The following is a 12188-nucleotide window of genomic DNA, read 5'->3' on the forward strand; positions in this document are numbered from 1 at the left end:
CGACGATGAGATACTCAACAGCGTGCTCGGCGTGTCGGTAAGTCGTCAGCCGAACCCTTCCCGGGAATCCTTCTCTCTCCTCCCCCCATTCCCGGCCTCGTCCGACTTTGGAGATGATCGCATCGCTCACCGACGGCATGGCAGCGCTCGACGGCGCAAGTGCGAGGTGCCCATCGGCGGCGGCCAGTGCACCTACTGCGCAACCCAGAACATCGCCTGTTCACGCGCCGGCTCCATCATCCAGCCCAAAGCCGTGCCCGTCAGCCCGCTGTCTATCGCGACGCCGACGACGCCCTCTGTCACCGAGATCATCGTCGCCAGCCCCCCTGGCATTACTCCGGTCGCCGCTGTTTCCGACAAGGCTCTATGCTTCGAGCTGGTGGAGCTGTACTTCAAGTACATCCACGACTGTCTCCACTCCCTCTTCCACCGGCCCAGCTTCATGCTGGATCTGCATGAGGGGACTGCTCCTCTGGCGCTTGTCTATGGCATGATGGCGCTGTCAGCAAGGTATGTCATTATCGGACCGTTTACCCCAGCGAATCCTTGCTAAGTTGCCTAAGGTTCTCCTCAAATCCTATCTTCAATGGCATTGCTCCGATATCGAGGGGAGAGCTCTTTGCCAACGAGTGCAACATGCTGCTCAACCTTCGAGATGTATCTCTCACGAGCATACAGGCATGTGTCCTACTTGGTGCATATTCCATTGTAGAAGGAGAGGCAGGCGCAGAAAGCGTCTTCTACTCAGCAGCATGTAGGATAGCCAACTATCTCGACCTCCCAAACCTGCCCACGCCGGACCCGCTGCAGAGGGAGATTCATATTAGAGGTACGTACCGTAACTCATGCGTACGTTGAGGCTGTTTCGCCCGCTCACACCCGTAGTTTACTGGTCGCTCTGCATGATTGATGTCTGGTCATCAACTGGTGTCAACCTTCCGCGTCTCATGGAACGGCGAATGGACGTCCCGTTACCGATGAACGAGTCAACTTTCCTTAATATGACCCGTGCGAACAACAACCACTTTGACTTTATCCTGTCACCAAACCGGGAAGACTCGCTCATAGCCCAGATGATCAAGCTGAACAGCATCCTGCTAAAGGTCAACGACGCCATCAAGTCTCTCACATCAGACTCCACAGTAACAAACATCGACGAGACTGTCTCGACCCTCGCGCAGGAACTTGAGGCCTGGGAGCTTGAGCTTCCCCCAAGTCTCCGCGATACCCCAAGCAACCTGCATTCTTTCGCCGCCCAAGGCCTGGGCCGTATCTTCATAGCTGTGCACACGGGTCACTATCACTACAGTCAGTTGCTCTTCTATCAGTATCTAGATGAGGTACAGCGCTTTCCCGCCTCCCCGACCGCCCAGATCTTTGCCCGGAAATGCAAAGAGAACGCCGTCTCCATGTCGCGTATCATCGACCTTGCCAACACCACGCCTGGCTGTGACGCCAAGTTCAACATGCTGGGCCACATCATCGTCATCACGTCGTCCATCTTCATCCACACGCTACTTTTCGAGACCGACGAGGCCGAAATTGCCAACGCGCGGGCAACCCTGGAGCGCCACTTCAACACCCTCGTGGCCTTGCGGGTGTACTGGCCGGGGCTTGAGGTGTGCTTCGTCCGCCTCAAGACTTTCCACGAGCTATGTCGCAAGAGCATGAACACGAGCTACCGCATGGACCGCTGGATGCTACGGTTCTTGACCGAATTTGCCAGGCCCATTGACGAGAAGGAGCGTGATGAGGATGGGAACATGGATTTGGACAGGTGGAGTGTGGGTAATATTGGCATCAGCCCTGAGAATTGGGCATGAGCACGCGGTACCGACACAGAAGAAGAAAATCCGGCGCTGGCTCTGAGCATCAGCCTAGCCCAGGACAGTGGGATCTCCGTCACAATGGCAACGGCGATGGCTCTAAGACCGCCGCTGCTGGTGCTTGGACCATCGAGGACATCCCGACAGGCCATATAGGCGACCTGTCGACAGGGCTTCGGAACACACATGTCGGAACTCGGATGCAGTCTCCTCACCGCATCACCTACTCGGGACCGCAGAAACCGGGGCATCTTTGGGGGAAGATGGGGTCAACCACCTCGTGACCCCCGCGTATCCACTTTGGAGGCGGGGTTGTGTAACTTCCCCAGGTTCCCAGATGCAACATGAAGCGCCGCGCCCGCTCTCTCTGATGCTGCAGTCTGTCGCCTATGACGAGGTACTGAGATGAGCATTCGTGAACCAGCGGATCCAGTCAAATAAGATGCTGGACGAAGTAGGACGTGGGCAGCCTTTTCAGCTGCCATTTATGAAGCCATTTTGGGGCCTTTACATAGCATGGACCAAAACAAGCGGATGGTGTCGAAGCGATGAATATGATGATAAACGCATCTGGCTGCATATCTTTCCACCTTAGCAAACGCCATGTTGAATACCATGAGCCCTCATCAGGCCGTTTCTTATGCTAGTACACTATCTCTCAAACCACCGAACCCGACTTCGCAGTGACAGTCTGCTGCTCAACCCCATCCTCTTCCTCCACTCCCTTCGACGCAGCCACCTCCACCTCAAACTTCGGATGCTCCGCAAACCGCCGTACGGGCACGCCCTCGTGGAACATGCGATCAATCTCCTCCAGACTGCGGCCCTTGCACTCGGGCACGCAAAGAAACACAAACAGCGCGGAGCACACGGCGATGCTGCCAAAGATGAAGCCGACCTTGCTCTGCAGGCCCGCGTACGGCTTGTTGAGCAGGTACGGCAGCATGAAGTTGACGAGGAAGTTCATGAAGATGTTGACAAGCGAGGAGGCGCGCTGCGAGCGGTCGCGCAGGCGCAGAGCGGGGATCTCGGTGACGACGACATAGGTTAAGGGACCCCAGCCGAGGCCGAAGCCGGAGCCGAAGAGGAGGAGCATGCCGACCATGCCGGATTTGTACGAGGTCGGGATCGGGGTGTGTACGCCCAGGCCGGCCATGGTGAAGAGCGCGGCGGCCTGGATGAAGGAGCCTAGGAGAAGAATTTTGCTATGTGAGAAAGTCAGCTATGCAGTTCTTGGGATGCACATCTGGGAAAAGCCATACCGTCGTCCGACCCGGTCCGTCAGGAACAAGCACAGGATAATCATGCCGCTCGTCAGCGCGGACGAGCCGAGCGTGACGTCGAACGGGTTCAGCGTGCCGAGCGACTTGACCCACACCGCGCCGTACTGGCTCGCGAACGCCTGGCCGGTGGCCTGCTGGAAGAAGGACATGCCGACGGCGATGGCGGTGCGCTTGCAGTTGACGCCCTGGAAGAGCTCGCGGGTGCGGCCCTGCTCGGGCTCGTCGGCGAGGGACTGCTGGATCTTGGCGAACTCGAGGGCGATCGCGGCGTCGGGCATGGTGCCGGCGCGGAGGGTGTGGTGAGCTGTTTTGGCTTCTTCGGTGCGGTCGCGTAGGAGGAGCCAGCGGGGAGACTGGCGGGACGTTAGTTACGTGAAGTTTGTTGGTGGAGGTGGGGCAGCAAAGGGCGAACCTCGGGGATGAACCAGATGAGGCAGATTACGATCGTGGGGATGACGTAGAAGAGGCCGAAGGGGATTCTGTAGGCGCGGCTGTCTTGGAACTGGGAGGTGCCGCGGCAGATGGAGTTGATGACGAGGCCGCCGAGCTTTTCTTGCTTGTCAGAATCATATTCAGGTCGCAGATATCTAGGGAGGCTTTGACTTACACCAATGGCCAGTTGGTACGTCCCAACCACCATGCCTCGCACAGGGGCAGGCACGATTTCAGACTGGTACACCGGGACAACAGACAACTCGAACCCAACGTAGACATCTTTCCATTCGTCAGCTTCCCAAGACTTCTTTACATTTGTTGAAAGGGCACACTTACAATTCAATATCCGCCCCACCAAAATCTGCTCTTTCCTCGTCGAAGTGACCACAACCGTCGCGCTGATCAGCGCGTAGACGCTCATCACAAACATAGTCGTGCGCCGCCCGAAGCGCGCGCTGGTCAGGCTGCCGACGACCAACCCGATGGCGAAGCCGATGTAGTTGAGGCTGTTGAGCAGCGAGAGGAAGTACGTCGGGATTGCGTACGCCTTCGTGGCGGGGTCGTACTCGCCGAACTGCCGCTCGAAGGCGTCCATGGCCTGGGTGGAGGTGAAGGCTTGGTTGTCGAAGCCATAGTTGAACTGGGAGAGGGCGATGAGCAGCACGGAGGCGGCGAGGCGGGCGTTGAAGTGCTGTGTTGTTGAGGAGAGGCCCATCGTGGTGATGTAGGAGTTGCGAATTTGGGAAGGGGTCTCAATGGCGGCTTAGCAGGAGAGTTAGGTAAAGGAGGTTGGGGAGGTTATATGTCGTTGACTCGGTGCGCCCTTTGAAGAGACGCCTCCGGCATGTTCATGCGGGAAACGTATCCCAGACCCCTGGTGTAGGTCGGCATGCTCATCGAAACATGTCGTGACGATGAATCCGAGGAACAGAGGCCAAGGATTTGCTTGCTAATGCCTGGGCAGTTACGCGGTGGAGATGGCAACATCGCGCATCTGGGGTATAGCGTGCCGGAACTCGGCGGGTAAAGGCGAGGTAATGGTTCATTGCTGCGAGCGAGATCCGGCGAGATGCGGTGGGGGTCCACTTTTGGGGGGTGAACACCATCTTGGCCCCGTCTTGCGTGCTCACTTGCAGACGACTCGACTTTTTGTGTCTGGATATCTCCGGACAGTGGTTGCTGCTTATTTGAAAGAGTCCGTGGCGGCACCTTAAAAGAAGAGGATTGCTTAATGGAAGCTGCAACGTGGGAGTTTACCCGGCCGTCGAGACTCCTCCGTGTCCGGGCCCCGTGCTCGGATCCGGGTCGAGATAGCTTGACAAGAACCAGCTGAGCTCGCCGCTCATGTCAAACTGCGACGGCGCAACGTAGTAGTCCTGCGCCAGCTGGTTCTCCGCGAAGCCCGACCACGTCATGGGCCCGTCGAGGCTGGAGTCGATCTGGCCGAGGCCTATCGGATGCGCCGTCGAGGCCTGGTAGATGTCGCTGGGTGCCTGCATCTGATAGTGATCCCTATCCGTCATCGGCACGTCTCCTTGCAGTGACCGCGTGGAAAGTTGCGGCGAGTCAGAGTGCTGGATCGCGACCTCGTCGACCGTCTTCGCGTTGGCGTCGAAGCTCTGCGAGAGGGGGTGGTACCTGCTCAGCAGCGTGTTGCGCTGTACTTCGCTGCTGATCGGGGCTGCTTCTTCCGGGCTCTCGGGTGCGGTATGGCGGTTTGTGGTCTCTGTCTCGATCATTCTTTTGACGTCTTGCTGGAGGACGGCGATGATGGGCGCGATGTTGGACATGTCGTCGAGTAGGGCGAGGTTGCTCTTGCATAATGCCTCGACTGTCTCATCGTCCAGTGTGACTGGTGTGTCTGTAATGGGGTCCACTAGATTGTTGTACAAACTGTATCTCCTTGCCGTGAGAAGCGTCTTGGTGCATTGATGAACCATGTTGCCGTACCCCAAGCCAATGGGGAGACGCGTCTGCTTTGAGTGCAGCGCGCCTTTAGACCGCAACGCCTGAAGATGCTCCCACAGACGAGCCATGCGGAGAGCATGGGAAACAGCGAGGGCGCGCCAGGTTGATACGAATTCCGGGGGCGCTTTTGACGTGAAGGCCGGCGCGGCAGACTCGCGGGCGTGACCGGGGAGACAGGTGCGGTAGAGGTCGCAGCAGGTCTGGAGGTACCACGAGTTCAGTGTGATGTACGCCGAGAACTCGGGAGTCGTCGAGTGGGAGAACATGTTGAGCTCGCTGGGCTGGATGTGCGAAGGCATGTGGGCGAGGAAGTTTGCGAGCTGGGACTGGAGGGATTTGAGGGTTGTGAGGGCCTTGGCGACTGCGGCGGGGGACGAGTCGGAGCGGCTTTCGAGGACGATTGCTTTTGTTGATCTGTGATGTGTTAAATTCTTTGAGTGATACACGAAAGCCATGCCGAGGTGGACATACCTGAGAACTTCGCATCGGAGGCTGAACAGAATCATTACATAGGCTCTAGCTCCGGCGTCATGGGCAGCAAGGGCCTCAACGCCATCGCTAAGCTTGCTCGTTTGCTTCAGTAAACCATGACGGAACGTATGCTCCGCGTTCGGTAATGGCGTTCTCATCCAGCGGTTCGGCAGACAGGTGAACTCGTCGAAACCCGCAGAGAGCCCCTTATCCATCCACCAAACGTGCCACACCAGCCTCCTCTCACACTCTCGCCGGATGACTGTCGATGTGTCGGCGTCTGGCGGCAGCGGCCTTTCGTCATTCAGCTGGAACGACACACATAACCTCGCCGCGGTGCTGATTAGGAGCCACACCTTGCCGAACTGCCTGTACGCGAAATTTTGAAACTTTGACAGAGCCATGAGCTGGATGTTGAGAACCTTGAAAACGTTCAGGTTGGCAAAGATGTACCCGTCAACTTCCTTTGCCCATTGGATAGATAGTACTCGCGACTCTCGGGATCGTGACACAAAGATTGCCGCCGCGGCACAGACAGAAGTGCAAAGTATCGGGGGAAGCTTGCCAGCATAGAACTCTTCCATCATCGACGGCCGGTGGAAGAAGTCGTATCCCAATGGGTAAACGTGATCGAAGAAGACTTCAAGATGTTGACGGATGACATCTGTGCTCAGCAGCGTCTGCTCAAGGGAGGTGTTGAGCGACGGCGTCTTCATGTACTGCTGCAGCGTCGACTCAGCTTCATATGAAGCACCCTGGCTCAGCGTGCATGTGCTGGAGGACTCGGGGGACGCGGACTGCTGCGGCTGGCCATTCGTATGCCGACTCTTTCGTCGTGACGGCGAGGATGGGTAAACGCAGGTGAGGTTCCGCCGGTTGCAGTGGAAGCACTGAGGGCGGTGACCGGAGCACTTTGCCTTCTGGGCGCGACACTCAGCGCATGCGTTGGCGATGCGCCGGCGTCTGGTCCCGGCCTCGGTGAGGGTCTCCGTGGGCGCCAGTAAGTTGTGGGGATCCCCGGGCTCTGAGGAGACGGCCGACTCCGGGTAGTTGAAGGTGCAGCCGAGTCTCAGACGGCGGCAGTTTTCGCACGGCTCAGGACCGCCGGTACATTTTACCTGGTGAACGGTTCAGTTGCTGTTCAAGTTGGCAAGGGATTCAACTCAAGGCTTACCTTCCGGCGTTTGCATGTAAGACAACGCGGCCTGGGCGGCCACGTCGCATCGGCGCCCGGCTCCGGGCTCGGCATCTCGTCTCTTCTGCTCGACGGTCCGATGATGTGGATTGAAGAAGAGTCAAACAGGCAGTTCTTCAGGCATTGAGCGGGGAGGCAGGACCGCATCTCATCACCAGTCCAGGCCGCACGGGACGCGGAGCCCGGAACAGACCGAGGGTAATATGGTCCGGCATCCCCAGTTTCTCCACCGAGAGGGAACTGACGTGCTCGGGATGCGGGGTCATTCTAAACCAGTTTGAAGCAAGGGTCGCCCACAGTTCGGGCGGGTTTGGCAAATTAGAGGGCCTGAAGAGGCCTGAATTGGCAGAGCACACCATCGCGAAGAGGGATGGCGGAAGGAGAGTTTTGCGCCATTGGATGGATTGGTGTGGGAAATCGGTGGAGGACAGTTGCGAAGGAAAAGATAAGACAAATGTTTGAACTGCTGCATCCCTGTCGGATTTGAGCTACTTACTTAGTCATCTTTCCGAAGGCACTACTGGACACCAGTTACCTACCAGTGTTTGGACTCATGTAAATAACTTTGCAGACGTATCCTATTCAATTGTCTAAGCGGACGCTGATCCAAGTAATTGCCGTTCATGCTCGCGAACGAGAAACGCCGAGGAAGATTTCAATTGGAGAAATCCGGAGAACTTTGAAGCAGCGGAGACGACGATGGCATGTCGTCTCACTGCCTTTCCATCGCGGATTGTCTATCTAGTAGGCGTGGAAGATATTCCATCTGGGTGTTGGAGGCATCTAGGTAAGAGCTGTATATATCTGTTATCGACCTCATCTAAACGCTCGCCAAATTCCGACAAGTACTTGTATCCGGGGCTATCGGGTGTTGTAGTTCAATTTACGGCATTGGCAGACTTAGCCAGAAGCCTCTGTATTCCTATTTGAGGAAATACGGCTCAATAAGTATGCGGGACATGGTAACTCGGCGGGAATAATCATGCCCGCAAGAATAAGCTTTCAGACGATTGACTTACGCATCTTGCTATATGATGAGTTTTGGTGAGGGCAATCTGAGGTCCTTACGTAGTGCACAAGCAGGGCATAGGTACAAACGAGTATAGGCAGTCGATTGAGCATAGCAAAAGGATAAAACATGACAAAAGTAGAGTGATCATTCAAACCATGACAGTCGCAATAGCTTCAACATTCTAAGGCCGCTCATTGCAATGCCTGATTAGGAAGGTGAATTGACGCACTGATCCTCCAGGGGACTTCAGCTGCCGACACCGCACCGGGCGGGTGCCCGATACCCGGGCTTATCGGCGGCCTATGCACGTCGATTCCCCTCACCGATCAACTCACTCTCAAACATCAACTCGATAACGCGTGACATATAGTGTCCCTTTGATGACCGCGAATGAGGCCGAACAACCCAATTGATTCAATGACACTCCGCAAAGCCCCCGTCATGATCGGCCCGGCGCCCGGCGTTTCCACCCGGCGACCGGAAGCCGAAACCGCGATTCCGGAGAAGCTTATCAAACCGTGGAAGCTCCCCCGGCAACAAACCTACCTCTTCTTAAATGCCAACGTTGTCGACACCGCGCATGGGACTATCATCGAGAATGCGACCGTCAAGATATCAGACGGACTTGTCGAGAGTATCAGTGCTGGAGATGCGGATTACGCTAAATGGCACGGCGCAATTGTGGTCGATTTGAAGGGGAAGTATCTCTCTCCTGGGCTGATTGACTGCCATGTACATGTCAGCTCTGTTCCTGGGGAAGCTGGTCTCAACGGGGGCTTCAACATGGACGACACGGTCTCTCATCTACGGCAATCCTTCGTTGTCAGCCGCATCCTTAGTAAGGGCTTCACAACAGTCCGCGATACGGGAGGCGCGACTCTCGCGTTGAAGGAAGCCATTCAGGATGGCGTGTTCCCTGGCCCGCGGCTCTTTATCGCCAATCAAGCTCTCTCTCAGACAGGAGGTCATGGCGATCGCCGAGGTGCCCACGATCATTCGCAGTTGTGCTGCGGGAGCACCGCCGGTCTGTCCAGCGTGGTTGACGGAGTACCGGAATGCATCAGAGCGACGAGGGAGCAACTCCGAACCGGCGCAGACTTTATCAAAATCATGGTTGGTGGGGGCGTGGCCTCTCCTACAGATAGGATCGAGAATACGCAATTTACCGCCGACGAGATCAAGGCTATCAGCGAGGTAGCCAGGAGTTACGGAACTTGGGTGACGGCCCATGCCTATACACCCCGCGCGATTCGCCATGCAGTCGAGAACGGCGTCACTGGCATCGAACACGGCAACTTTATCGACAAGGAGACGGCAGAGTTCATGGCTGAGAACAAGGTCTGGCTGACCCCTACCCTTGTCACATATGACGCTATGGCATCCGACAAGTATGCTGGCTTCCTACCCCCCGAGAACCAGCGCAAGAATCAGGAAGTACTCGAGAAAGGTTTGCAGTCTCTGCGCATTGCTGCCGAAGCTGGAGTCACCATCTGCCACGGGTCGGATCTTCTCGGCCCCTTGCAGGCTGAGCAAAGCAGGGAGTTTGGTATTCGACAACAAGCACTTAGCGATAAACAAGTGCTACAATCTGCAACTGTCAATTCAGCCAGGATGCTTCGGCAGGAGAACTTCCTGGGTCAGGTCAAGGAAGGGTTTGCTGCGGACCTTCTGATCCTGAACGAGAACCCCTTAGATGATGTTTCCATTCTGGACGAGCCCGAGAAAAATGTCTTGGCTGTTATCAAAGATGGAAGAGTCTACACTAGCAGGTGGAGCAAGTTGCCGGAGGACGTCACTGAGCCAGTTGTTTTGATCGAATAGTTATCATTACATTTCATCATGTTGCTTTTATCATCAATCGTACATCAGTGGAGGCTGTGAACTCCCTGAAACTCATCTAGATCAATAACGACCTTGGATGCTGCTGCCCATGCTTGTGTGCGCCTTGCTGGGCATTGAGGGCATGGAGTCCCCTTGCCCGTACTGTTGAAGTTGGTATGATGATGAGTTTTCAGCATCAGCCACGAGCGCGAAACCATCCCTGCCCGAAATACGTCTTGAAGTGGGATCCGATCCTCCTGCCGTGGTGTAGTACTGTGCGGTCCCCTTTGGTGAATATTGTGACCGGCCGAGCAACGGCCTCAGGAACGGTATGCAAGCCAGAGTGATACCGACGCCTGGCTCAAGAGCGCTGAAGATGAGTGCATTGGGAATGCCGAAAGTGACGTCGGTGTACTTTAGGTGTGCAAGGTAATACAGACGAAGAGCTGATACAATGCACGTGCTGTGAAGGCGGGATTTGGTCAGCTCATGACCACGGGAGATTTCCATCAAAGACAAGACTCACAAAACTCCTAGCGAGAAAGTCGCAATGAGAGCAACCTTTCGGTACGTCTCCAGTTTAAGTCGCCACAAGTAAGACACAGGCATGATCAGGACGATGATATCCGTCATCAAGTTCACTACCCCCAGCGTTCCATCCGCCGCAGGTTGGTTGCCGCAGTTTCGATTCTTAAGGTCGAGAAGCCAATTATCGGACAAGGGCCGGCAGATGAAGAAGGCCACCAATACAGCCACGGCGGTCCAGATGACGGTGAATCCTGCCATGATCCTCGCGGCTAAGATCATGCGTCGTGTGGAGAAGAGTTTGGTGTAGAGAAGAAGGATGGCAATCTTGCACAGACTGAGGCTGACAGCCCATAGGATTTGCTGAACAACAAGGAGCTGAAGAAGAAAAGCAAAGACGTTAGTGAAGGGACCTTCTCAAGGACGTGCTCTGGGCCTGTGCGACGTACTTGGAGAAATTTGATGATGGGACCCCGTCCATATTTGGGGATGATTTCTCGGAAGAGGTACCCAACTCCACCCTGGGTGACGCTGAATATCGAGACGAGCTGCAGCGCGTGCGAAAAGACCTATCATAACAACCCCCAAGTCAGCCCCAGGAACGTTCCATCAAGCACCCAGAAACACGTACACATGCTACGATGATGCAGTAATCGCTCGCATCCAAAGCCCTGTGTGCCATGCGCCTCGCCATCAGCCGCAAGATCAGGGCCATCGTAGGCACGATGATGAACACAATGGACACCGCGACGACACTGATCTGGCTCTGCCTCTCCAGCGGAATCGTCGCGGTTCCGTCCCCAATCGTCGCGTTGGTCGAGACCGATGCCAACGGCACCGCTGTCGTTGTTGTTGCCGCCGCCATATTGTCGAGTCCGCGGCGTCGATGGAAGAAGATCACGGATCACGGCCCTGGTGTGGATGTCGCAGGAGGACGGTGGAACGGCTCTTTCCAGAAGCCCATGGGAAAATCAGGCAACGCGGTTCCATTTTCAATCTCGCAGAGATGCCAACAACGCCATGGGTCGACCATGTTTGCTTATTCGCGGTTTCTCAGGGCAAATGCTCGCCTAAAGAGGTCTCTGACCGGTGCAGCTCGTGGGCAGTGCGTCCTGTATGTTTGTTGCTTTTTCCATTGCGAGCTCGCACTGCTTATCGACTCAGCGTGCAGGTGATGTGCATGCTCGACAGGGGGACTGCGGGCTACGCGATTGTTCCAGAAAGGGAATAGGGAAGATTGTTTGCGCCGCAGCAGCCGACCGGCGCCCAGCCTGGACTCGGAGGCTAGGGTGTGACGGCTGGACTACGTCGTGCTTTAGTCGGATGGGAAGTGTGAGCGGATGCAAGGAACGCAGTGTGATATGCCAATTAGTTAGAAATCAGATCCGCATCGTCATTTGGGGGTTGCATTGGTGAAGTTCGGTTCGCAGGACTTGCATCACGATGCCATCGCGAATGTTCTGATCGGATGAACATGGGATTTGCCGCAAGGATTTCCATCTTGGCCTACCTGAAGATGCTACCATGTCTCCTTCAGTTGACCCTGTCCTGTCTGTTTTCAAGGTTCCCCAGAACCATAGGCATTCACAGCCATTGACCATGTTATCGAGAGGAGTCGACTTGCATGAGAAATGGGTCTCCGGGCAAAATGG

General features: G+C 55.9%; 5 protein-coding genes across 5 annotated transcripts; 2 read left to right on the top strand and 3 right to left on the bottom strand.

The window, feature by feature from the left end:
* Nucleotides 1-5: 5 nt before the first annotated feature.
* CGGC5_v006360 (putative transcriptional regulatory protein) lies at nucleotides 6-1823 on the top strand (the record flags this gene model as incomplete). Its single annotated transcript, XM_032031093.1, has 4 exons — nucleotides 6-37; nucleotides 145-510; nucleotides 564-829; nucleotides 886-1823. 4 exons carry the CDS (start codon nucleotides 6-8, stop codon nucleotides 1821-1823), a joined length of 1602 nt encoding a protein of 533 aa, XP_031889284.1.
* Nucleotides 1824-2484: 661 nt separating this feature from the next.
* Nucleotides 2485-4259, bottom strand: ecdD-5 (Major facilitator-type transporter ecdD; the record flags this gene model as incomplete). The annotated part of the gene is made up of 5 exons (XM_032031094.1): nucleotides 2485-3031; nucleotides 3089-3462; nucleotides 3522-3656; nucleotides 3717-3823; nucleotides 3881-4259. The coding sequence occupies 5 exons, from the start codon at nucleotides 4257-4259 to the stop codon at nucleotides 2485-2487; spliced, it is 1542 nt and encodes a 513-aa protein (XP_031889283.1).
* A 538-nt stretch (nucleotides 4260-4797) lies between these two features.
* Nucleotides 4798-7232, bottom strand: CGGC5_v006362 (putative transcriptional regulatory protein; the record flags this gene model as incomplete). Its single annotated transcript, XM_032031095.1, has 3 exons — nucleotides 4798-5926; nucleotides 5984-7101; nucleotides 7158-7232. The coding sequence occupies 3 exons, from the start codon at nucleotides 7230-7232 to the stop codon at nucleotides 4798-4800; spliced, it is 2322 nt and encodes a 773-aa protein (XP_031889282.1).
* Nucleotides 7233-8631: 1399 nt separating this feature from the next.
* Nucleotides 8632-10011, top strand: CGGC5_v006363 (Uncharacterized protein; the record flags this gene model as incomplete). Its single annotated transcript, XM_032031096.2, has 1 exon — nucleotides 8632-10011. One exon carries the CDS (start codon nucleotides 8632-8634, stop codon nucleotides 10009-10011), a length of 1380 nt encoding a protein of 459 aa, XP_031889432.2.
* An 81-nt stretch (nucleotides 10012-10092) lies between these two features.
* CGGC5_v006364 (uncharacterized protein) lies at nucleotides 10093-11401 on the bottom strand (the record flags this gene model as incomplete). The annotated part of the gene is made up of 4 exons (XM_032031097.1): nucleotides 10093-10474; nucleotides 10538-10914; nucleotides 10986-11105; nucleotides 11168-11401. 4 exons carry the CDS (start codon nucleotides 11399-11401, stop codon nucleotides 10093-10095), a joined length of 1113 nt encoding a protein of 370 aa, XP_031889280.1.
* Nucleotides 11402-12188: the final 787 nt, after the last annotated feature.

Source organism: Colletotrichum fructicola (assembly GCF_000319635.2).
Source record: "Colletotrichum fructicola Nara gc5 chromosome Unknown KSG_Nara_v1_contig03, whole genome shotgun sequence".
Lineage (NCBI taxonomy): Eukaryota > Fungi > Ascomycota > Sordariomycetes > Glomerellales > Glomerellaceae > Colletotrichum > Colletotrichum fructicola.